Source organism: Sorex araneus, chromosome 11 (assembly GCF_027595985.1).
Source record: "Sorex araneus isolate mSorAra2 chromosome 11, mSorAra2.pri, whole genome shotgun sequence".
NCBI classification, from domain to species: Eukaryota; Metazoa; Chordata; class Mammalia; order Eulipotyphla; family Soricidae; genus Sorex; species Sorex araneus.
Window position 1 is genome coordinate 6298233 of NC_073312.1, and position 22467 is coordinate 6320699.

Consider the following 22467-nt stretch of genomic DNA (forward strand, 5'->3'; position numbering starts at 1 on the left):
ATGACTGTGAATTGCAAAGTTACAGGCATTAATGATTGAGTTTCAGGCGTGTATTTTTCCAGCACCAACCCCTTTTCCAGTGCCCACAACCCTCCACAAGTGTCCCCAGTTTCCTTCCTGTCCCCCATCTTTTTTTTCCTTTTTGGGTCACACCTGGCGATGCACAGGGGTTACTCCTGGCTCTTTGCTCAGGAATTACTCCTGGCGATGCTCAGGGGTTACTCCTGGCTCTACACTCAGGAATTACCCCTGGCAGTGCTCAGGGGACCATATGGGATGCTGGGAATCGAACCCTGGTTGGCCTCGTGCAAGGCAAACGCCCTCCCCACTGTGCTCTCCATCCAGCCCCCCTGTCCCCCATCTTGCCTCTGTGGCAGGCATTGGCCTAGTGTTCCTTCTCTGACTGATTACCCAACCCCTGCCTCAGTGTCAAGCTTCCTACTGGCCAGTTCTTCTGCTCTTTGTTCCTGTTGCCACTGGGCATTGGTATCACCTGTGAGGTTTCTTTATATCCCACGTATGAGAGAACATCCTGAATCCGTTCCTCTCCCTCCGGCTGGTGTCTCTGAACATGATACTCTCCAGATCCGTCCACATGGCAGCAAGTTACACGACTTTATCTTTTCTTGGGGCCAAGTGGGATTCTATTGTGCATCTGTACCATGGCTTCTTTATCCAGTCACCTGTTTGTGGGCATTTGGGTGGTTTCCATATTTATGGCATATAGTGCTACAGTGAACATAGAAGTGCAGATGTCTCTTCCGGACTGTGCTTTTGGGTCCTTGGGCTATATTCAGAGGATTGGAATTGCTGGGTCATATCGCAGTTCAATTCCTAGTTTTCTTGAGGAATGTTCATATTTTCTTCAAGAAGCTAGACCGGTCGACATTCCCACCAGCAGTAAATGAGGGTTCCTTCCCCCCTACATCCTCACCAACAACATTAATTATTGTTATTTTTGATAAGCGCCAGCCTCTGTGGTGGGAGGTGATAGCTCTTTGTTGCTTTGATTTGCATCTCCCTGATCATTAGTCATGTAGAGCATGTTTTCATATGCTTTTCGGCCATTTGTATTTCTTCCTTGAAGAAGTTCCTGTTCATCTCTTTTTTTTTCTCTTTTTTGATAGGGCTGAATTTTTTTTTCTTGTAGTGTTCTACCAGTGCTTTATATATCTTGGATACAAACCCTTTGTCGGATGAGTGGTGGACAAATAATTTCCCCCAGTCTGTGAGCTGTCTTTATTCTGGTCACCATTTCCCTTGAGATTCAGAAGTTTCCTAGTTTAATGTAGCCCCATGTTTATCTTGCCTTCTACTTGCTTGGTCAGTGGTGTTTTATCCTTAATGATGCCTTGAGCTTTAATATCATGGAGAGTTCTGCCTATATTTTCCTCTCTCTATGTTACATATGAATTCAGGTCTGATGTTGAAGTCTTTAATCCATTTTGATTTGGCGGTTTTTTTTTTTTTTTTTTTTTGCTTTTTGGGTCACACTCGGAGATGCTCAGGGGTTACTCCTGGCTCATGCACTCAGGAATTACTCCTGGCAGTGCTTGGGGGGACCATATGGGATGCCGGGGATTGAACCCGGGTCGGCCGGGTGCAAGGCAAACGCCCTACCCGCTGTGCTATCGCTCCGGCCCCCTTGATTTGGCATTTTTTGCAAGTGGAAGTCTGAGTTCATTTTAAAAATGTGCGGCCAACAAATTTTTCCAGCACCACTTGTTGAAGAGGCTTTACTTACTCCGCTTCATATTTTTTTTGCTCCTTAGAGGGTCTTATTTGCACGTTGGATATATATATATATATATATATATATATCCAATTATATATATATATATAATTGGAATCAGAAAGTAGTGAGTAGTAATGAGCCTCCAACTTAGGCCCCAGTATTGCTTAACGTTCTGGAAATTATATCTTTACATACTCCTATGTTGAAAATGGTTCACTATGCAGTAACCAATATATTAAATGATTTCTAAGACCAGAAAAAAAAAACATATTTTTTTGCTCCTTTACCAAAATTTAACTGAACTGACTATATACTTGATGCTGCCTGTTTTTTCTATTCTGTTCCACTGAGTGAGGGTCTGTCCTTACTCTAGTACCCAGCTATTTGAACCACTGTACAGTGTGAAGCTGGGGGAAATGGTTTTTTCCATCTTCTTTTCCTGAACATTGCTTTGGATACTTGGGAATTGGGGTTAGTGGGTGTGTTTTATTGTTTTATATAAATCTCAGTACTTGACCTATTTATTTGAAAATTTGTCATGGGTATCTTTACAGGAACTGCATTGAATATAATGCTTTGTGGAGTATTGCCATTTTGATTATGTGAATCTCCCAGTTCACGAACAGGGAATGTGTTTGCATTTCCTTGTGTCCACTTTTATTTCCTGAAGTAGTGTTTTGTAGTTTTCTTTGCATAGATCTTTAACCCCTTTGGTTAAGCTGGTTCCTAGGTATTTGATTTTATGAGGCACAATTGTGGATGGGATTTTAAAAAATATCTCTTACATTTCATTATTTTCATATAGGAAAGTCATGGACTTTTGCATGTTAATTTTGTAGCCTGCCACTTTACTATACAAATCTATTCTAGAAATTTTCTTGTAGAGTCCTAAGGGATTTCTAGATATAGTATCAGGCCATCTGCAAATAGTGAGTGCTTAACCTTTTCCTTTCCTATCTGGATGCTCTTAATATCTTTTTCTTACCTTATTGCTATGGCAAGTACTTCCAATTCTATAGTGAATAGAATTGTGAGAGTGGGCAGCCTGGTCTTGTGCCCGACACTAAGGGGTGTAAGCTTCTTTTGCAGGTACCATTCTTGTTCTGGTTTTCTAAGGGAGAAGCTTAGATGACTCACTTTGAGTCGATGTGGTCAGTGCCAGAAATTTCCTTCCAAGTCCTGCTTTGGTCATGTCCCACAAATTTTGATGTTAGATTTTTCATTTAGTTCAAAGTTTCTCTAAAAAACGTCTTGATCTAAGTGTTGCTTGGAAGGATGTTGCCTAGGGCCAGAGAGAAAACTCCGTGGGCTTCTCACACACAGGGGCCCCTGAGCACAGAGCAGGTTGATTTCCGAGCCTACTGCTAAGCATAGCCACCAAAAAAGAAGTGCTGTTCACTCGACAAGTATTTTAGAATTCTCCAGCTTTTATTCTGTTCCTGATTTCTAGCATCATTCCATTGTAGCCTGAGAGCATACTTTCTTTGAAATTTATGTTTTTCTGAGCCAGGATATGTCCTATTTTGGTAGAAGCTCTGTGTGTGCTTGAGAAGAGTGTTTTGCTGCCATTGGATGGGGTTTCTTGATGTCAGATTCTAGTGGATTGGTGATGTTGGATTTAATTTATATTCCGAGTGAGTTTTTTTTTCTGTTGGATCTGCCAATTTTTCACAGATGAGTATTGACACCTTTGGTGGAAAGGGGAATTCCTCCATTTCTCTCTTGCAGCTCTATCAGTTTTACCTCACATATTTTGTCACTGTCACTGTCATCCCATTGCTCATTGATTTGCTCGAGTGGGCACCAGTAACATCTCCATGGTGAGACTTGTTGTTACTCTTTTTGGCATATACACCATGGGTAGCTTGCCAGGCTCTGCCATGTGGGCGAGATACTCTTGGTAGCTTGCTGGGCTCTCTGAGAGGGACAGAGGAATTGAACCCAGGCCAGCCGTGTGCAAGGCAAACGCCCTACCCGCTGTGCTATCGCTCCAGCCACATTAAGGAGTATGTCTTTATCATTATGTAATTCTTCTCTTTAATCCCTTTTGGTGGTTTTTGGGGTGTCAGGGATCAAACCTGGGTCAGTGGCATGCCAAGTGTGTGCCTTACCCATAAAACCATCACTCTGGCGTTGCAATTCCTCTATACCCAATTGTCCTTGCACTGGTTGATCTTGCTTGGAATTTATGTAACTCTTTCAGCTTTCTTTGAAAGTGTAGCAGTAGTTATTTTTTCTAGGTTTTTCCTAGATGACATCTCTCCCATTGATAATTAAAGTGATCATTGATATAATAAAATAAGCATCTCTACTTGTTTCTGTTGTTCTTTTTTCGCCATCTTCTACTTTTACTACTGTCCCTCATTGTAAACATTTTATAATTCAAATTTCCCCCTCTGAGCCTAACGGTTATATATTTTTCCCTCTCGAAAGACTGTCTTTGAATTGATATTGTTCAGTTCTATTTAATCCAGGTTCTCTTTTTTTTTTTTTTTGCTTTTTGGGTCACACCTGGCAATGCACAGGGGCTACTCCTGGCTTTGCACTCAGGAATTACTCCTGGCGGTGCTCAGGGGACCATATGGGATGCTGGGGATCGAACCTGGGTCAGCTGCGTGCAAGTCAAGCGCCCTCCCCCCTGTGCTATCACTCCAGCCCCTAATCCAGGTTCTCTTTCAAATAGCATGATCCCCTTCACAGGTGATGCAAGCAGATTGAGTATTCCCGGTTCCTCTCTCCCAACCCAACTATTGTTGCTGCCTTTCATTTCCCTCATCTGCAAACTAGACTCTATAAAACTTGTGATTATCATTTGGACCATCTGTCAGATATTACTGCTTTGTTTTGGAGCCATGCCCGGCCATGCTCAGGGCTTACTTCTGGCTCTGTGCTCAGGGGTCACTTCTGGCGGTGCTGGGGGAGGTACCGGGTGCCGGGCTGGCTGTGTGCACACCCCGCACCTTACCCACCGTCCCACCTTACCCACCGTCCCACCTTACCCACCGTCCCACCTTACCCACCGTCCCACCTTACCCACCGTCCCGCCTCTCCAGCCTCAGGAGCAGTTATTTTCAAAAATGTAAAATTTTACCTCCACTCTTTCTCTGCCCCTTTTTATGTTAACTTGGGAGTTACCTGGGTCCCCCCGGCCAAGCCTGGGCATGTGTGTAGGGGGCCCCTAGGGCCACACCCCGCAGTTTTCGGGCTTCTGGGTCTGTGCTTGGTGGTACTCAGGGGGACACTTGCAGTCCTGGGGAGAGAAACGGGGTTTCCCACACACAACAACATGGGTCTTAACCCCTGTACTAGCTCTCTGGCCCCTGAGGTTTAATTTTGCTTGGTACAGAACTCTACTTTTTTTTTTTTTTTTTTTAATTTTCAGCTCTTTAAGCATTTCCCTTCCCTCCCTTCCTACTTACATGCTTGGGGGACGCCAGGGACCAATCCTGGGTCAGCCACGCGCAAGACAAGTGCCCTACCTGTTGTACCAAGGCTCTGGGGATAGAAACGGGGTTTCCCACACTTGCATGTTTTCTAAAACAGATGGGGTGGAATTCATATCCTGCTCCTCTGAAGAGTAAGGGCTGTTTTCCGTCTTTTCAATATTTTCGTTTAACTCCAGTATGAACTCTTTAATTTTATTCTTTACCACTTTCCTTTTTGGGGGACGGGTGCACACCTGGCAATACTTAGGGCTGTTATGTCTGTCTCTGCACCCAGGAATTACTCCTGGTGGTGCTCGGAGGACCGTATGGGATGCTGGGGATCAAAGCTGAGTTGGCTGCATGCAAGGCAAGTGCCTTCTCCGCTGTGCTCTCTCCCTGGCCTGTTCATCACCTTTCCTCCCGGTTACAGTCTCTTCCAGGCTCTGTGATCCGGGGCAAGTTGCTGAACCTCTCTGCACTTTACTCCTTCGTGCAGGTACTGTGAGGACTGAGTCAATGCATGTTCCTAAGACTTTGGCCCTTCTCATTGTGGTGGAAGGTCAGTCTCGGACTGTTCTGGCTATGGCTGAGGCCCTAAAGACACAGAGGAGAAGCTGGAAAGGGCCGGAAAGGCCAAAAAGCTCCTGGGATTCTACTGTGGCCATTCCACACGTCTGTCCTTTTGGTTAAAGTGACAGATGGTCTGGGGAAAGACTAGGTAGGTTTACTATAGCGAGCAAAATGGGAGTGACTCCCCGCTCCTTGTGTGTGGGTCAAACCCAGGCCAGGTGAGTGGCCTGCCAGAGCCCCGTCCCCGTGATGAACAGAGCTGATGAAGCTCGTCTTAAACAGAGCACTGAGAGATGAGTAAGGGGTGGAGGCTCCAAAGGCCGTGCCCCTGAGAACTTCCTGCACTTAAGAGCATTTCTCATATGAGCACTTCTGAGTTTCAAAACCACTCAAGCCTGGTTGCATCAGACAGACCACTCGGCTGCTCAGCAACCTTGTCACCTGACCCAGGCAGAAATCCACCCTGGGGACCTTGTAAGCTTACTAGCTTCTTCAAGTTCCATGATCTTATATTTAAAATTTTCATTATTATTATTATTATGATTATTTTTGGCTTTGGAGGCACACCCAGTGATGCTCAGGGGCCACTCCTGGCTCTGCACTCAGGAATCACTCCAGGCGGTGCTGGGGGGGTGGGGGAGCTGCGTGGGATGCATGGGCTCAAACCTGGGTCTGCTGTGTGCAAGGCAAGCACCCTACCCACTGTGCTATCACTCTGCCCCCCACCCAGCTTTTACATTTTTAGGTACTTTAAAAAGATAATCAGCTTTAGTGTTGTCTAGGAAATATAAAAGGCACAAGAAGCATTTTAAAAAATTCCTTTTTAAGTAAAAATTTTATTGAGTTACTATGTTTATGGTAGTGAACTGGAGCTATAGCACAGCGGGTGTTTGCCCTGCGTGTGGCTGACCTGGGTTCGATTCCTCAGTCCCTTTCGGAGAGCCCGGCAAGCTACTGAGAGTATCCCACCCGCACGGCAGAGCCTGGCAAGCTACGCGTGGCATATTCGATATTCCCAAAACAGTAACAGCAAGTCTCAGTGGAGAAGTTACTGGTGCCTCCTCGAGCAGACCTATGAACACAGGGACGACAGTGCTACCAAGTTTATAATGCTACCAAATTTTAGGAGAAGGGAACCTTTTTGGGGTGGAGGGCATCACACCAGGCTTTGCTCAAGGCTTACTCCTAACACCGTGCTCAGGGCCCACTCCTAGGATGTCTCCAAGACGGTGTTGGGCATAGAACCCAGGTCAGCGGCCTGCGAGAGCCTTACCGGCTGCGCTATCCACTGCCCCAATAAAAAACTTGGCTTCTGTACTGCGCCTCTTCCGTGAGACAGTGCTCTGAGTGCCTGCCTGCGTGCCCCTCCTCCCCGCCAATCACCAGGTGTAGCCCTGGTGGCCACCACCACCACCACTGGCCAGGGCAGCCCTAGCGCACTGGTCAGTCAGGCCTGCAGAGCCCAGGGGCCGTCAGGAGCTAGCGCCGCCCCCACTAACACAGTGACCCCAGAGGCTCAGGCCCGGGCTGCAAGCAGCCTAGGGAAATCATTAGTTGGTCTGCACGGTTTAAAATTCATTTTCTTTTTTTGGGCCACACCTGCTGGCGTTCGGGGCAGCTCTGGGCTTAGGGCTCAGTGCTGGCGGGGCTCCAGGGAGCCTAGGGGGTGCGAGGGAGGGAACACGCAGGAAAATCCCTGGCTCGGGCCCTACAGGGAAAAAGCGCTTCCAGGGCGGGGGATGCAGCCCGGAGGCAGCGCGAGCGTCCGGCCGCGCCAACCACAGCGAACTAGTGCGGGCCGTGCGAACTCTCCCGGCAAGGGGCCTCAGTTTCCCCGCCGGGCAGCGGCCCGCCCCTCCCCCACCCCCCCCCCCGCGCGCGCCCCGCCGCGGCCCGAGAGGCGGGGCCGGCCGCGTGCAGCCGGGCGGCGGCCATGGCCTCGGTGGTGGAGTACAAGGGCCTGCGCGCCGGCTACCACTGCGGCTACTGCGGCGCGGCGGCCGGCAAGGCGTCCTGCGGTGAGTGTCCCCGCGGCCGCGCGTGCCCGCGGGCCGCCCCGGGCCGCCGCGGGGGCCGGCCGGGCGGCTGCCCGCAGCCAAGATGGCGCGGCCGGCGTCAGCGCCCGCCGCTCCCGGCCGGCCCGGCCCGCGGGCGCCCGCGCGGGGCATTGTGGGGTGGAGGCGCCGGCGGGGGCCGCGGCGCGGCGGGGTCGCGGCGGCGCGTCCAGCCCGGGCCCGGCGCGATGGCCTCGCCCAGCATCGTGGAGTATTTCGAGGGCGAGGACGCCTACCGCTGCGGCTACTGCAAGAACGAGTCGGGCAGTCGCTCCCACGGTGAGCGGGGGGGTCGGGCGGCCGCCGCGCCCCGGCACCCCCCAGGACGGACGGACGGACGGACCCCGGCGGGGCCGCGGCCGGGGGGACCCGCGCCCCCGCGCCCCGCGCCGTGCCCGAGCCCCGGGAGCCGGGGTCACCTTGGGCAGCGGGCCCGGGGAAGGGGCGCCCCGGGGCCCGGGCTGGCGGGGGGCGGGGGGCGGCGGGCGGGTCCCCCCGGCCCGGCCCCTGCACCGCGCCGCCCTCCCCCCTCCCCTCCCCCCGGCCTTCTGACAGCCTGGGGTGGGATTGGGGGGGACCGCCCGGCCCCCCGGGGGGTTCGCGTCTCCCCGGGCGGTTTGCTCGTAAAAGGAAACGGGATGGGTTTCCTGCGGCGGCCAGGGTGCACACTCGTCCTTTAAAGGTGGACCCCCGCGCCGCGGAAAAGGGGGTGTCCCCGGCCTGTGCACCCCCCGACCCCGTTCAGTTATTCCCCGTCAGTGCCCCCCGGGAGGGGAATGACGTGAGTCCCGATACGCCCGGGCTGCAAGGGTGCGCGCGGTGCTCCTGGGGGCGCAGGGGGCGCCGCGGCGCTAGGTGGTCGCGGGAACGGTGCTAGAGGGCGGGGCGAGGCACAGAATGACGGTGTCAGAGGTCCCAGCCCTCGGGGAAGCTTAGGGTTGGGAGTTCTGGAGCTTCTCCAGGTTTTCTGCATTTGGTTCTTAAAGGCACTTAATGAATAAGTTACATGTAACTTTGTAATCGGCTGTTACAGTGTTTCTTTCCCGCTCGTTTCAGGAAGAGAAAATTTAGTAGCGGTTCTCTGCGTAAAGTTCGGGAGGAGAATGCAGAGCTCTCCAGGGTTTCGCCACAGGGGTAGCTCTGAATTTCTTTTTTTCGCTTTTTGGGTCACACCTGGCGATGCACAGGAGTTATACTCCTGGCGTTACACTCAGCAGTTACTCCTGGTGGTGCTTGGGGCACCATATGGGATGCTGGGAATCGAACTCAGCTCCCCGCGTGCAAGGCAAACCCCCTACCCCTGTGCTATTGCTCCAGCCCCATCTCTTTTTTTTTTTTTCTTGTTTTATTTTTTTCTTTTTGGGTCACACCTGGCGATGCACAGGGGTTACTCCTGGCTCATGCACTCAGGAATTACTCCTGGCTGTGCTCGGGGACCATATGGGATGCTGGGAATCGAACCCGGATCGACCGCATGCAAGGCAAATGCCCTACACGCTGTGCTATCGTTCCAGCCCCTTCTTTTTTTTTTTAATGGGCTACACCTGAGGCTGTACCAGGCTCAGGGTTCATAAGGAGTGCTGGACATTGAACCCAAGCTTCACACAAAGTGAGTGCCGTGCACACAACAGTATCCCAACCTAAATTCTCATATTAAAAAGAGAAACCCAGGAGCTGGAGCAATAGCACAGTGGGCAGGGCGTTTGCCTTGTACATGGCTGACCCGGGTTTGATTCCCAGCATCCCATATAGTCCCCTGAGCACCGCCAGGGGTAATTCCCGAGTGCAGAGCCAGGAGTAACCCCTGTGCATGGCCAGGTGTGACCCAAAAAAGCAAAAAAAAAAAAATAAATAAATAAAAAGAGAGAGAGAAATCCAAACTTTAAATTAGAAAATGTAAAGCTTCAGCTTTGTCTAATGAATCTACCTTTGTTTCCCCAGGGATGTGGGCACATTCCCTGACCGTTCAGGATTATCAGGATCTGATCGACCGAGGATGGAGAAGGTAAAACTCCCCAGTACAGAGATACTTCACAGTTACTCAGCTGCCGCTTGTAATTGAAAAGCTTCGTTTTAACATGTTTTCCTTTTGCTAGAGTCATTTAAAAATAAAACCCCTGGGCTGGAGCAGTAGCACAGCGGGTAGGGCGTTTGCCTTGCACACGGCCAACCTGGGTTCGATTCCCAGCATCCCACATGGTCCCCCAGCACCGCCAGGAGTAATTCCTGCGCATTGCTGGGTATGACCCGAGAAGCAATAAAAACAAACAAACAAACAAACAAACAAACAAACAAAAACCACAGCAACAAAAAACCCAACATGGGGGTGGTGCTTTTGTTCCTTTATGAAAGATGTTTATTAGGAATCTTCATCTATAGACAGATGTGAACGCCACATCACAGCGTATCTCATACACTGAGCGTTTATTTAGCTTTACGAGTTAGTATCATTTTGCATGTCTTGTCTCATGAATTCTCCTTGTCCTCTGCAGTGGATGGGACTTTTTTGTGTCTCCCAAGTTCAGGTGATAAATCCTCACACAGTATTTGGAAGAAGGGACCTTTGGATGTTTAGGTCCTAAGGGTGGAGACCCTCATGAATGGGGATTAGTGTCCTTATAGGAAAGACCAGGGTGCCCCCTCTCCGAATAGGAAGGCAGTCTTCGCCAGACACGGCATCTGCCGTCTTTGCCTTTGGCATCTCAGCCTGCAGAGCTGGGAGTGGACAATGCTCTGGCACTTATTCCCGCAGTCTCGAATAAGACACTTGCTCCTTTCTCTGCCACAAAACAGCGTAAGCAAATTTTAGATATAGCTGTCACACTGTCATCCCGTTGCTCATCGATTTGCTCGAGCGGGCACCAGTAATGTCTTCATTGTGAGACTTGTTACTGTTTTTGGCATATCGAATATACCATGGGTAGCTTGCCAGGCTCTGCCGTGTGGGTGGGATACTCTCAGTAGTTTGCCGGGCTCTCCAAGAGGGACGGAGGAATTGAACCCGGGTTGGCTGCACGCAAGGCAAACGCCCTACCCGCTGTGCTATCGCTCCAGTCGCTCCAGATATAACACAAAACTTTAAGAAAAGTATATATATGTAATTGTTGTTGTTGTTGGGGGCAAACGTGGCAATGCTCAGGCTTATTCTTTTCTGGCTCTTTGCTGAGGTTGGTCTCCTGGTGGTCCTTGGGGGACTGTATTGTGGCCCCAGGACTCGGGTCAGCCACGGGCAAAGCAAGCGCCTTCCCTGCTGTCCTGTCTTTCTGGCCCATGTCAGAGCACTTGTGAAAAATATGTGTTCAGGGGCCGGAGCGATAGCACAGCGGGTAAGGCGTTTGCCTTGCACTCGGCCAACCCGGGTTCAATCCCCGGCATCCCATATGGTCCTCCAAGCACCGCCAGGAGTAATTCCTGAGTGCAAAGCCAGGAGTAACCCCTAAGCATCGCTGGGTGTGACCCAAAAAGCAAAAAAAAAAAAAAAAAAAATGTGTTCACAGAGAGGATTCTTTTTTTAACATACCTCTAGTAGTATTGAAATACTTTATAAAATTCTTGATGGTCTGTTACCTTGTCTTGAAGAGATTTTATGCTTTTCTCCAGAATAGCTTCCCTCTTTTGAGAAGAAAGAATTGAGGTGCACACCTTGCCTTTTCTGACTAAGACTTTTTTGCTAGGAGTTTTATTTTTTTTGTTTCTTTGTGGTTTTTTTTTTTTTTTCCTTTCTGGTTGGTTGTTTTTGTGGTCTGGGGCCACACCCAGCTGTGCTCAGGGCTTCTGGCGATTGAGCCCTGGTTGGCCATGTGCAAGGCAAGTGCTAGTATCCGCTGTCCTAGCAGCCCCTTTGTAGTTATTTTTACATGGCTGGATTGAAACACTGAATTCCTTACGTAAATATAAGCACGACTGAGCCCTCTTACCAGTACTTCCTGACAGACTAGAATTCAGCCTGGGGTTGAGCAGATGAAATTTCCCAGCTTGCTTTTTCCCTGAGGAGGGGAGGGGCTTTCATGCCATGATTGATAAGGAACATTTGATTGTTTGGATACGGGGGTGGAGTTAGGATAGGCCTCGTGCCCGGCACATACCTTAAGCCCTGGAACTTTTTTTTTTCTCTTTTTGGGTTTCACCTGGCAATGCTCAGAGGGGTTACTCCTGGCTCTGCGCTTGGGAATTGCTCCTAGAGGTGCTTGGGGACCCCACAGGATGTTGTGGGTTGAACCCGGGTCAGTCGCATGCAAGGCAATGCCTTCCCCTCCCTACTGTCACTCAACGCCAATCCCTGGAACTTTGGAATCTTTTTTTTTTTTTTTTTGGTTTTTGGGTCACACCTGGCGATGCACAGGGGTTACTCCTGGCTCTGCACTCAGGAATTACTCCTGGCGGTGCTCAGGGGACCATATGGGATGCTGGGATTTGAACCCGGGTCGGCCACGTGCAAGGCAAACGCCCTACCCACTATGCTATCACTCCAGCCCCCAAGGAATCTTTTTTTTTTTTTTTTTTTGTCATTCAAACACTGGTTTACGGAGTTGTTCATAATACAGTTGTTTCAGGCGCTCCTTGTTGCGACACTGGTCCCACCACCAGTGTGCCTTTCCTTCCCCCAGTGTCCCATTTCCCCCCCGCCCCTGAGACTGCCTCCTTCGCAGGCACAAACAACTTCACTTCACGCTTGCTCATTGCAGCCAAGTGGCAAATGGCATTTTCAGAAGATAGATCAGTAGAGTCCATTTGCGATCATTGTCCTATCCCACGCTGCTGTGACGAAGGTCGCCGAGGGCTTCCTGGCTTGGCTGGTGCCGACTGACTCGCCTCGTGTCACGGCTCTCCCGCGTTGAGCTTGCGGGGTCCGTGCCCCTTTCCCAGCGAAGCTGCCGAGCGGCTGCTGGGCTGGCAGTGAAACACAGAGGTGCCCCCTGTGTCGCTGTGGCTGGCGGGGGGCGCTGTTGTGTGTGGGAGGAGGTGGCGTGTGGCGGCCGCAGGGTCTCTCTCTGGGAGGGGAGGGACTCCGCTCACCCCCGTTCTGAGGAGGCCGCAGAGTTGACACTCCTGAGTCCTGGAGGCTGGGGGGAGCCCCTGCAGGCTTTACGGGGCACAGATGCCGTGGGACTTTAGGAAGGGTCATCCCGTTAGTCGAGAGGGAGGGGGGAGGCCGGAGGGAGCGAGACGGGGCCCAGAGTTGGTTGTGGGGTTCAGTCAGACGCGAGGTGGTGGAGGCTGTGGGGTGGGCAGGGAGCAAGGGATGTTCCCAGGAGGGTTGTGGATGACAGACGAGGGGAGGGATTGGTGGGAGCAGAGTGAGAGGTGACGGCCCGTGTCTGGCGGGTCTCGGGAGCCGTGTGAGGTGACGGCGCGTGTCTCGTGGGTCAGGGAGCAGTGAGGTGACGGCCGGTGTGTGGCGGCCCAGCTGGAGCCGTGTGAGAGGAGGCACGGTGTGTGGCAGGGTGAGGGAGCATTGTGAGGGGAGCGGCCATGTCTGGTGGCCACACTGAGCTTGTGGCCAGCGCAAAATCCCATGGAAGGGGCCGGAGCGACAGCACAGCGGGGAGGGCGTTTGCCTTGCACGTGCCCAACCCGGGTTCAATCCCGGCATCCCATAGGGTCCCCTGAGCACCGCCAGGAGTAATTCCTGAGTGCAGAGCCAGGAGTAAGCCCTGTGCATTGCCGGGTGTGACCCAAAAAGCAAAAAAAAAAAAAAATCCCATGGAAGACCGGCGAGCAGCACCCACCCATTAGCGTGTTCAGAGTAGTTTTGGGGGCTGGGCGTCCAGCACCCAGCCAGCCTCGGTTTCCTCTGCGCCTCCCCGTGGCGCCCCCTCGTGTCCCTGCCTGGGCCCCTCTCTGCTGGTGGGCGGCCCGGTCCTGTCTCTGTGTCTCCAGGTTCCTTTCCGTTTTGCTGGTACACGTCAGGTCAGATGGGATCAAGGCTCCTTTTACCAGTTTCATTTGAATGACTCAGTTTTTGTTTTATGTTTTGGCTTTTGGGCCGCACCCCGTGATTCTCAGGGCTTCCTTGGGAATCCCTCCTGGAGGGGCTCGGGGGGACCTTGTGGGAACCGGGGATTAGACGCAGGTCAGCAGTGTGCGAGGCAGGCGTCCTTCCTCCCTGCTGTGCTCTTTCCCCGCCCGCCTCATCTCTGTAAAGCGCTCAGGCCCCGATTCTGCCATGCTGGGGGTTAGAACTTGAACGTGGCGTTTGGTGGAGGGTGTGGGGGAGGGAGGTGACTATTTAGCCCCTAAAATTGTGGCAGCGACTGATCGTCAGAAAGCGTGGAAGGCATCAGCCTGCTGGGGCGCTCCACGCTGGCGCAGGGGGGCCCGAGAATAGGTGCCCTGCCGCGTCGTGGGCACTTGTCTGGGATGCCCTTGTGGCTTGAGGGATTGGTGGCAGGCGGGGCCGGGGAGGGGCTGTCCTGGCAGCACAGGTGGAAGATGTGGAAAAGGAAAGTTGGCGGGTTGGGGGGGACACGATGTGACACGTGGCAAAATTATCTAGACACAGTTACTGTCACTGTCATCCCGTTGCTCATCGATTTGTTTGAGCGGGCACCAGTAACGTCTCTCATGGAGAGACTTGTTGTTACTGTGTTTGGCATATCCAATACGCACGGGGAGCTTGCCAGGCTCTGCCGTGTGGGCTCGATACTCTCGGTAGCTTGCCGGGCTCTCCGAGAGGGGCAGAGGAATCGAACTCGGATCTGCCGTGTGAAAGGCGAACGCCCAATCGGTGTGCTATCGCTCTACAGTTGGTTTGATTTTTTTTTTTTTTGGTCCCCATTAATTTTGTGCAGTTTGTTCCTCAGTATCTCGGTACATACAAAGATTGTGTAAAAATGACAACTGCTTTTTAATTTTAGAAGCGGGAACTATGTGTACAAGCCTGTCATGAATCTAACCTGTTGCCCCCAGTACACAATAAGGTAAGAGTTCCGATTCCTAGAAACGTCATTTAATCGAATGGGAAGCTCGTGTGTCATTTTTCTTTTAGTGAAGTCTTGCTTCTTAAAAAAATGTTAACTTCCATTCTGGGTAGGTATTCTTTGTCAGGAAAGGCAGGAAGGTTGTTTTTTTTTCTTTCAGGAACTAATACTGTATGTTGTGCTGATCAATTTTTTTAGACTTTGCACATCTGAAATGTTTTACATCACTGCCCCAGCTTTGTCTTGGGGGCTCCCCTGGAGGTGCTCAGGCTTCTCTCCTGGCTCTGTGCTCAGGGTGCATTCCTGACAGGCCCGGCGACCGTATGGAGTGCCGGGGATTGAACCCTGGTTGGCCTCGTGCAAGGAATGTGCCTTCCCGCCGTGTTGTCTCTCCAGCCCCGAAATCTCTTACTTTCACACCCCCTTCCCTGTTAGGCACTGTGACTTGCCAAACTTACTGGGAGGGTGTCACGTATATCATGTCACCTCCTCTCGGCACTCAGTTCTTGTCCAGGGCCATCATTTCCAATGGTCATCGTCATAGTGGTCCCTTTCCTAACTGCTTTCACCCACAATTTATGGCGAATTTCCTACCATGAACCAGTCCTCCTGGCCCTTGTTCATACTGTCTTCGGCTGTTACTCTCATACTGTGTTTTCTTGGTAATCCCACAAGTGAGTGCAGTCTTTCTGTGTCTGCCTCTCCCTCTAGCTCCTTCCACTCAGCATGATTCTCTCCATGTTCATCCACTTATAAGCAAGTTTTATGACTTCATATTTCCTAATGGCTGCGTAGTATTCCATTGTGTAGATGTACCATGGCTTCCTTATTCACTCTATTCTTGGGCGCTCGGGTTGTTTCCAGATTCTGGCTCTTATGATTAGTGCTCTAATAGACATAGGACTGCAGACGGCTTTTCTGCGTTGTGCTTTTTGGGGGCTGAATGAGTTTGCTTTTTAAACAGTTTGTTTTCCTTTCTTAGGTGCCGACCTTTGCAGTTTCACCCATCAAAATCCCACAAGAAGGTTTTGAAAAAAATGTTAAGATTTCTGACTAAAGGGGACGTTTGCAAAGGAAGTTGTGAGGGTAAGAGGAGAGTAAATGGCCTTTAATCGCTGTATCTTTCCCGGCTTCTCATTTGTAGTCTTTCCTTCAGAAAGGGAGGGAATGGGGGCATTAGTACTGTAGTTGGTCACCCTGTTACGGGTAGTTATTATCCCAGAGCTACAGCAGGGCAATACCACAGTGACCAGCCGGGTCATGCTGCGGGCAGTACTGGTTTAGCAACTCCGCAGCTGCTCAAAGAACTGCTCTGACTCACCCTCGGTCCCGGATCACAGATTTCTGGAATCTCTGCCAGAGAAGGTCTAGCTTGGTAAGAAGCAGCGTCCTTTAAAATGTTGTGATTTCCTGGAATGTACTGAACTTTTTTTTTCTCAGAAATTATTTGATAGGGCCTGGAGCCATAGCACAGCGGGGAGGGCATTTGCCTTGCACGCGGCCGACCCAGGTTCGATTCCCAGCATCCCATAGGGTCCCCTGAGCACCGCCAGGAGTGATTCCTGAGCGCAGAGCCAGGAGTGACCCCTGTGCATCGCTGGGTGTGACCCGAAAAGCAAAAAATATTCTCTCAGAAGAAATAGCCCCTGAGATATAGTCTATACAGGAGCGCACAGTCAATGTTAGGGGTCCCGGGGAGTCCACCCCGATGCCTCACCCCTGCAGAGCTGATGCCCTGGTGCTGAGCAGCTCCCCAGCCCAGTGAGATCCATCTTGAATCGGGGAGGGGCTTGGCAGTGTTGAGTGGTCACTGCTGCTGGTTCCGGGGCGCTGCACAGAGCTGGGGTTGGAACGTGGGGCCCCTGCCTGCGAAGGGCCACTAAGCCTTTAGGGCTATTCCCCAGCCCCAGTGACCCACTGCTATTTGTCTGTCTGTCTTTGGGCCATACCTGGTGGTGCTCAGGGCTGACTCCTGGCTCTGTGCTCAGGAATCACACCTGGTGCTGCTCGGGGGACCATGTGGTATGCCGGGGACCGAACCCGGCTCGGCTGTGCGTAGGGCAGCCCTACTGTGCTGTCTCTCCGGCCCTGCTTGGGCCACTGTGTCCGCGGCAGCTCGGTCCCCCTGGAGGGAGGGAGAGAGGGCTTCGGGCCGGCTTCTCGTGTGGCATGTTAGCCGCGAGCTGGCCGGGCGGATCGGCTTTGATTCTCTCGACCCCTAGATGAGCCCATGGAGCCGGCGGGGGACGACGCCGTGGCCGGCGACTTTGCCTTGATAAATAAACTCGACATCCAGTGTGACCTGAAGACCCTCGGTGACGACGTCAGGAGGAGCGTGGAGAGCGAGGCGCAGCGGGAGGGGAAGGGCGCCCGGCGCGAGGAAGCTCGGGAGCTGCTCCAGCCGGGAGAGGCGGGAGAGAAGCTGGCCTCCGGCGAGCCGTCGCACCTGCTCAAGGTGCCCGCCGCGCCCAAGCCAGGTGCGGTGTGTCGGCCCCGGCTCACGCCTCGTCAGATGCGTTTCCTCGTGCCGGAGATGTTGTAGACCTCGGGTCCTGGCAGCCGTTGCTAATGGACTCCGTGAAAGCGAGCCCTATCTTAGATAACTTAGTGGCAGTAGGATTCAGAGGGACAGCTTTTCTTTCGAAACTTAAACATTTTTTTTTTTCACCCTATATGGCAGTTTTTGGAGACCCCCCCCCCAGCCCTTACTTACGGAGGGTCCTGTGGTTCTGGGTATGAAATACTGGGATCCTGCCTGTAAAACGTAACCTCCACCCTTTTAAAAACAGTTTGTTTGATTCTTTTGGTGTTTGGGCCACGCCTGGTGATGCTCAGGACTGACTCCTGGTTCCTCACTCAGAAATCACTCCTGGTGGTGCTCTGGGGACCAGCTGAGGTGCCGGGGATCAAATCTAGGTCCCCCACCTGCCGTGCTGTGTACTGTCGCTCCAGCCCTGCTCCAAACTCTGTAAGCCACCTTCCCGGGCCTGAGACTATTTTAGAGGCTGAAATATTGGCCTTATCCCCAAAGACAGGCATTCTTATGACACAGGGTCCGAGAGGTGTGAGGATCAGGTATTTGTCAGTGGAAAGGATGGTGCTAACCCTTTGTATTTTTGGTGTTAAGTCATGTAAGTTACATTTTAGCTATTCTGTGTGAGATAGGGTAAACACAATCTTATCATTAGATTTATTAGTCATGATTTTATTTATTTTTATTTAAAAAAATTTTTATTAGTGAATAAGCGTGAGGTACAGTTTCAAACTTATGAACTTCCGTGTTTGCATTTCAGTCATATAGTGATCGTTTACCCATCCCTCCACTGGTGCCCATTCTCCTCCACCAATGTTCCCAGTATCCCTTGATGTTAGCTTAAACATTTTCCAAAGTTTGATACAAAGTTTGTCTTTTACGGGATTAAGCTTTTCTTTGCATTTTCACATATGAAAGAATTAGGTTTTGGGGCAGAGAGATAGGACAGGGCTGGAGCAGTAGTACAGCGGGTAGGGCGTTTGCCTTGCACGCAGCAGACCCGGGTTCGATTCCCAGCATCCCATATGGTTCCCCAAGCACCGCCAGGAGTGATTCCTGAGTGCAGAGCCAGGAGTAACCCCTGAGCATTGCTGGGTGTGAGCCAAAAGGCCAAAAAAAAAAAAAAAAAGAGTTGCCTGAAGGGTTTTGTGGTTCTTTGCTTTCTTGGCAGTTCCTTGGAGGGGGGAGTTCAGGGTGGGCGCAGCTCCCCAGCGGGAGCCCCGAGACATTTCCCAGCAGCCCCTGGAGATGCAGGAATACTTTGGAACGGTGTGGGATGTTTGGGCCTTGGACTCGAGCTAATACTTGAAATTCTTCATAGGCAAAGGGGCGGATTTGAGTAAGCCCCCGTGTCGAAAAGCAAAGGAAATCCGGAAGGAAAGGAAAAGGTTAAAACTCATGCAGCAGAACCCGGCCGGGGGGCCCGACCCGCCGGCTCCGTTTCCGCCAAAGACTAAATCCAACCAGCCCAAATCACTGGAAGATTTTATTTTTGAACCTTTACCTGCAGACGCAGCACACAAACTAGAGGTACTGTCTTGCGTTGGTGCTTTGTTGGGTGCCTTGTTTATTGGTATTTCATGCTCCACCGATCAAGATACTATGTTGTTTAAATGGGGAAGTTAAAGTAAGTTGGCTTGAAGTGGCCTTAGTGTTTGCTAGGTGGCCCTTGAGAGAAACCCGGTTTTTTTTCTTTTTTATTGAATCACCATGACATACACAGTTTCAAAATTGTTTATGATTGGGTTTCTGTCCCGAAACTTTTTTTTTTTTGAGGGGCACATCTGGAGAAGCTCAGGGGTTCCACTTGACTCTCCACTCAGAAATCACTCCTGGCAGTGCTCGGGACCAGATGGATGCCGGGAATCAGGCCTGGGTTAGCCTCGAGCAAGGCGGGCGCTCTGCCCTCTGTACTGTCGCTCCCGCCCGTCTCTCTACTGGGAGAGAATTACTTTGCCCGACACCTTTGAGTGTCCAGTTAGGCCTTTTTTTTGTGTTACATTTGATTTTCTGCTTTGCCTGGCAAGTTGAATTGATCAGTGAATAAGTAATTTTAAAATCAGTGTGAGCCATTATTGTTTTAAACTCATTTTACAGATGAGGAAACTTGGGCACAAAGTTCATTAATTGACTGGATCAAGAGGGTGCCCTCAAGATTAATTGGTTATTTGGGGGAGACACAGCCAGTGGTGCTCCTGGCTCTGCGCTCGGGGATCACTCCTGGCAGGGCTTTGAGAACCAACCCTCAGGGGTGCCAGGGATCGAACCTGGCTTGGCTGCTTGCAAGGCGAGTGCTTTGCCTGCTGTACTCTCTCCCTCCGGCCCCTGAGGACTCGAACAAAGAGAATCGGTTGCAGATTATTCTCAGCTATGTTAGCAAGTAACAGCACAAGAGAGTTTTCTTTTCTGTGAATACAGAAGTTGAAGGTTAAGCCACGCACAGCATTCGTGTCTAGGAACTGTGTTCACACTGGGTCTCCCGAGCTGATGTGCTGAAGTTGAGTTTTGGACACCTGAAATTAGATCACATTTATATGTGTTGATGTCTCGAGTGCCAGAAATATTCTGCATTTTATAATAGAAGTAGACTGGCTTCATTGAGTGCAGAAGCTGAGGCTAGAGTTCAGTCTTCTGCCTCCGGAAGGACTGATCAGAGAAAGAATTTCAAAACATTTTCCTCACGGGTTGATTTTTTTTTAAATTTTTTTGGCTTTTTGGGTCACACCTGGTGATGCACAGGGGTTACTCCTGGCTCTGCACTCAGGAATTACCCCTGGCCGTGCTCATGGGACCCTATGGGATGCTGGGATTTGAACCCGGGTCGGCCACGTGCAAGGCAAACGCCCTACCCGCTGTGCTATCTCTCCAGCCCCCTCACGGGTTGATTTTTAATGTTAAAATACTATTATTTTATGCTGATGTTCTAATGCTAGTGTTGAAGATGTGCTTTGGGTGCGGGAATAACTGTTCAGGACCGTCTGCAGACCGAATGAATGCATTAATGTTGTTTTTTAACCCCTTCTGAAGGTGAGGCTGGTAAGATCATCTCCACCAAGTTCTCAGTTCAAAGCCACATTTCAGGAGTCTTTCCAGGTGTATAGACGCTACCAGATGACTGTTCACAACGACCCTCCCGATAAGCCCACCGTCAGCCAGGTCAGCAGGAGAGTGGAGCTGCTCCCTCCATTGGTTTTCAAAACTCGGGGTTTATTCGTGCTACATTTTATTTACCTTGAACTTGCTGCCTATCTGCAGAGAGATAGGAGTGTTGAATTACTGGGCTTTCTGAAAGTGCAAATTTTACCTAGCGCTGTGTTAAGTGCCACTCAGCTGTAATTTCAAAGTCGAAAGGGACACATAAATGATCTTTAGTTAAAGTCATCATGGTTAGCTGTACTTATCTAAAAGTAACGTACAGCTAAGTAAGTAGGTAAAATATCTATGAGAAAAAGGTCAGAAAAGAAAAAGGAAAGACTCTCTTTTTTTTGACCATGGGCATGCTTCGCTCACCTTGTTGGGAGCCTTGGTCCCTAGGAGCGCGTGTGCAGGGCCTCCCGGCCTCGGTTTCCCCTGGGAGGACGGGCTGCTGTGGGTAGAAGAGTAAGATGTGGAGCAGGTTGGCCGCCGCTGCCCGTTCTCTTGGGAATCAGATTACCCAAGACACATTTCTTTCTTTTTTTCTTTTTCTTTCTTTTTTTCTTTTTGGGTCACTCCTGGCTCTGCTCTCAGTAATTACTCCTGGCGGTGCTCAGGGGACCATATGGGATGCTGAGAATCGAACCCGGGTTGGCCGCGTGCAAGGCAAACGCCCTACCCGCAGTGCTATTGCTCCAGCCCCCCCCCCCCCAAGTCACATTTCTGAGGGGAGCAGCAGTCAGATAGAGGCGTCAGAAGCAGCAGCCGTTGCCATTAGCTGGGCCAGACTCGGTGGGTCGAGTGAGAACCAAACACAGGAGCACCCAGTAGCCCCAGCGCCCTTCCAAGGGGCCGCGGGAAAGGTCAGTGCTGCGGGTGCCGGCCCGGTCACCCCGCCCAGGACTTCTGTGGTTGGCGGCCACGTCGGTGCTGAGCTTTGGATTTGCCGAGATGTCACTCTGGCCTCACCTTCAGAAGCGGCTGCCCGGGTCCGAGTGTCTCAACAGCGTTTGCTTGTCTCCTTGCTCTGAAGGTGAGGTTAGTGCCCGTCTCCTTTGAGGACCCAGAGTTCAAGTCGTCGTTCAGCCAGTCCTTTTCTTTGTATGTCAAGTATCAGATGGCCGTCCACCAGGACCCGCCCGATGAATGCGGGAAGACCGAGGTACCTTCGTCCACCGAGGAGCTTGTCCGGGATGGTCTCCTGCCACTGGGGCGCCGGGGCCCTTCCGAGCGCACCAAGAGTGTTGGCCCCCTGCCCAGGGGTTTGCCGTAGGGGCCCGGCTGTGCTGTGGTGGGCGGTCCCGGGGCAGATCCGCAGACACACGCAGCAGACCACCAGTGTGTGCCGACTGCCTGTGTGCACCAGCTGTGCCCGGGCGTGCCGACCGTGTGCCAGCTGTGCCCATCCGTGCTGACTGTACCTGTGTGTGCCGACTGTACCTGTGTGTGCCGACTGTACCTGTGTGTGCCGACTGTGCCTGTGTGTGCTGACTGTACCCGTGTGTGACGACTGTGTTGGCTGTGCCTGTGTGTGCTGACTGTACCCGTGTGTGCCGACTGTGTGCTGACTGTGCCTGTGTATGCTGACTGTACCCGTGTGTGCTGGCTGTGTGTAGCCAACTATGCCTGCTTGTGCCGATTGTACCTGCTTGTACTGACTGTGCCCTGGTGTGCTGGCTCTGTGTGCTGGCTGTGCCCACGTGTGCCAGCTGTACCCGCGTGTACTGACTGTGCCCATCTGTGCTGGCTCTGTGTGCTGACTGTGCCCTTATGTGCCATCCATGCCCACGTGGCTGGCTCTGTGTGCTGACTGTATCGTGTGTACCAACTGTGCCCATGTGTGCTGACTGTGCCCGTGTGTGCCGCCTGTGTGCAGGGCACAGAGCCAAGGGAAGGGCCGCGTGGTGTTGCGTGTGCCCAGCACAGTGCCAGTGGGCACACACTGGGGGGCAGGCGAGCAGGCCCTGCTCGTGCCGTGGGCAGGTGTGCGGGCAAAGCCGCCTGCAGCTGCGGGATGACGGGTTTCCTGTAATGACCCCCCCATGTGCCCCCTAAAAGCAGGCGGCTAGAAGCACAGCCCAGGGGCACGGCAGAA

The 22467-nt window shown here is 51.8% G+C and overlaps 1 protein-coding gene across 3 annotated transcripts in view; it reads left to right on the plus strand.

Annotated features, from left to right (window-relative positions):
* The first annotated feature begins 7605 nt into the window (after window positions 1-7605).
* Window positions 7606-22467, plus strand: part of ATE1 (arginyltransferase 1) — a 103835-nt gene continuing 88973 nt past the window's right edge. Inside the window, exons 1-7 of one of the 3 annotated variants that reach the window (XM_055119010.1) lie at window positions 7606-7748; window positions 9726-9789; window positions 14642-14704; window positions 15687-15790; window positions 16927-17181; window positions 18559-18767; window positions 21406-21534. In XM_055119010.1, the coding sequence (XP_054974985.1) occupies window positions 7664-7748; window positions 9726-9789; window positions 14642-14704; window positions 15687-15790; window positions 16927-17181; window positions 18559-18767; window positions 21406-21534 (909 nt within the window). In that variant the 5' untranslated portion in view covers window positions 7606-7663. Of the gene's footprint in view, window positions 7749-7907; window positions 8064-9725; window positions 9790-14641; window positions 14705-15686; window positions 15791-16926; window positions 17182-18558; window positions 18768-20264; window positions 20394-21405; window positions 21535-22467 lie in introns of those variants that run through there. The other 2 variants (XM_055119009.1, XM_055119008.1) reach the window with 2 other exon arrangements.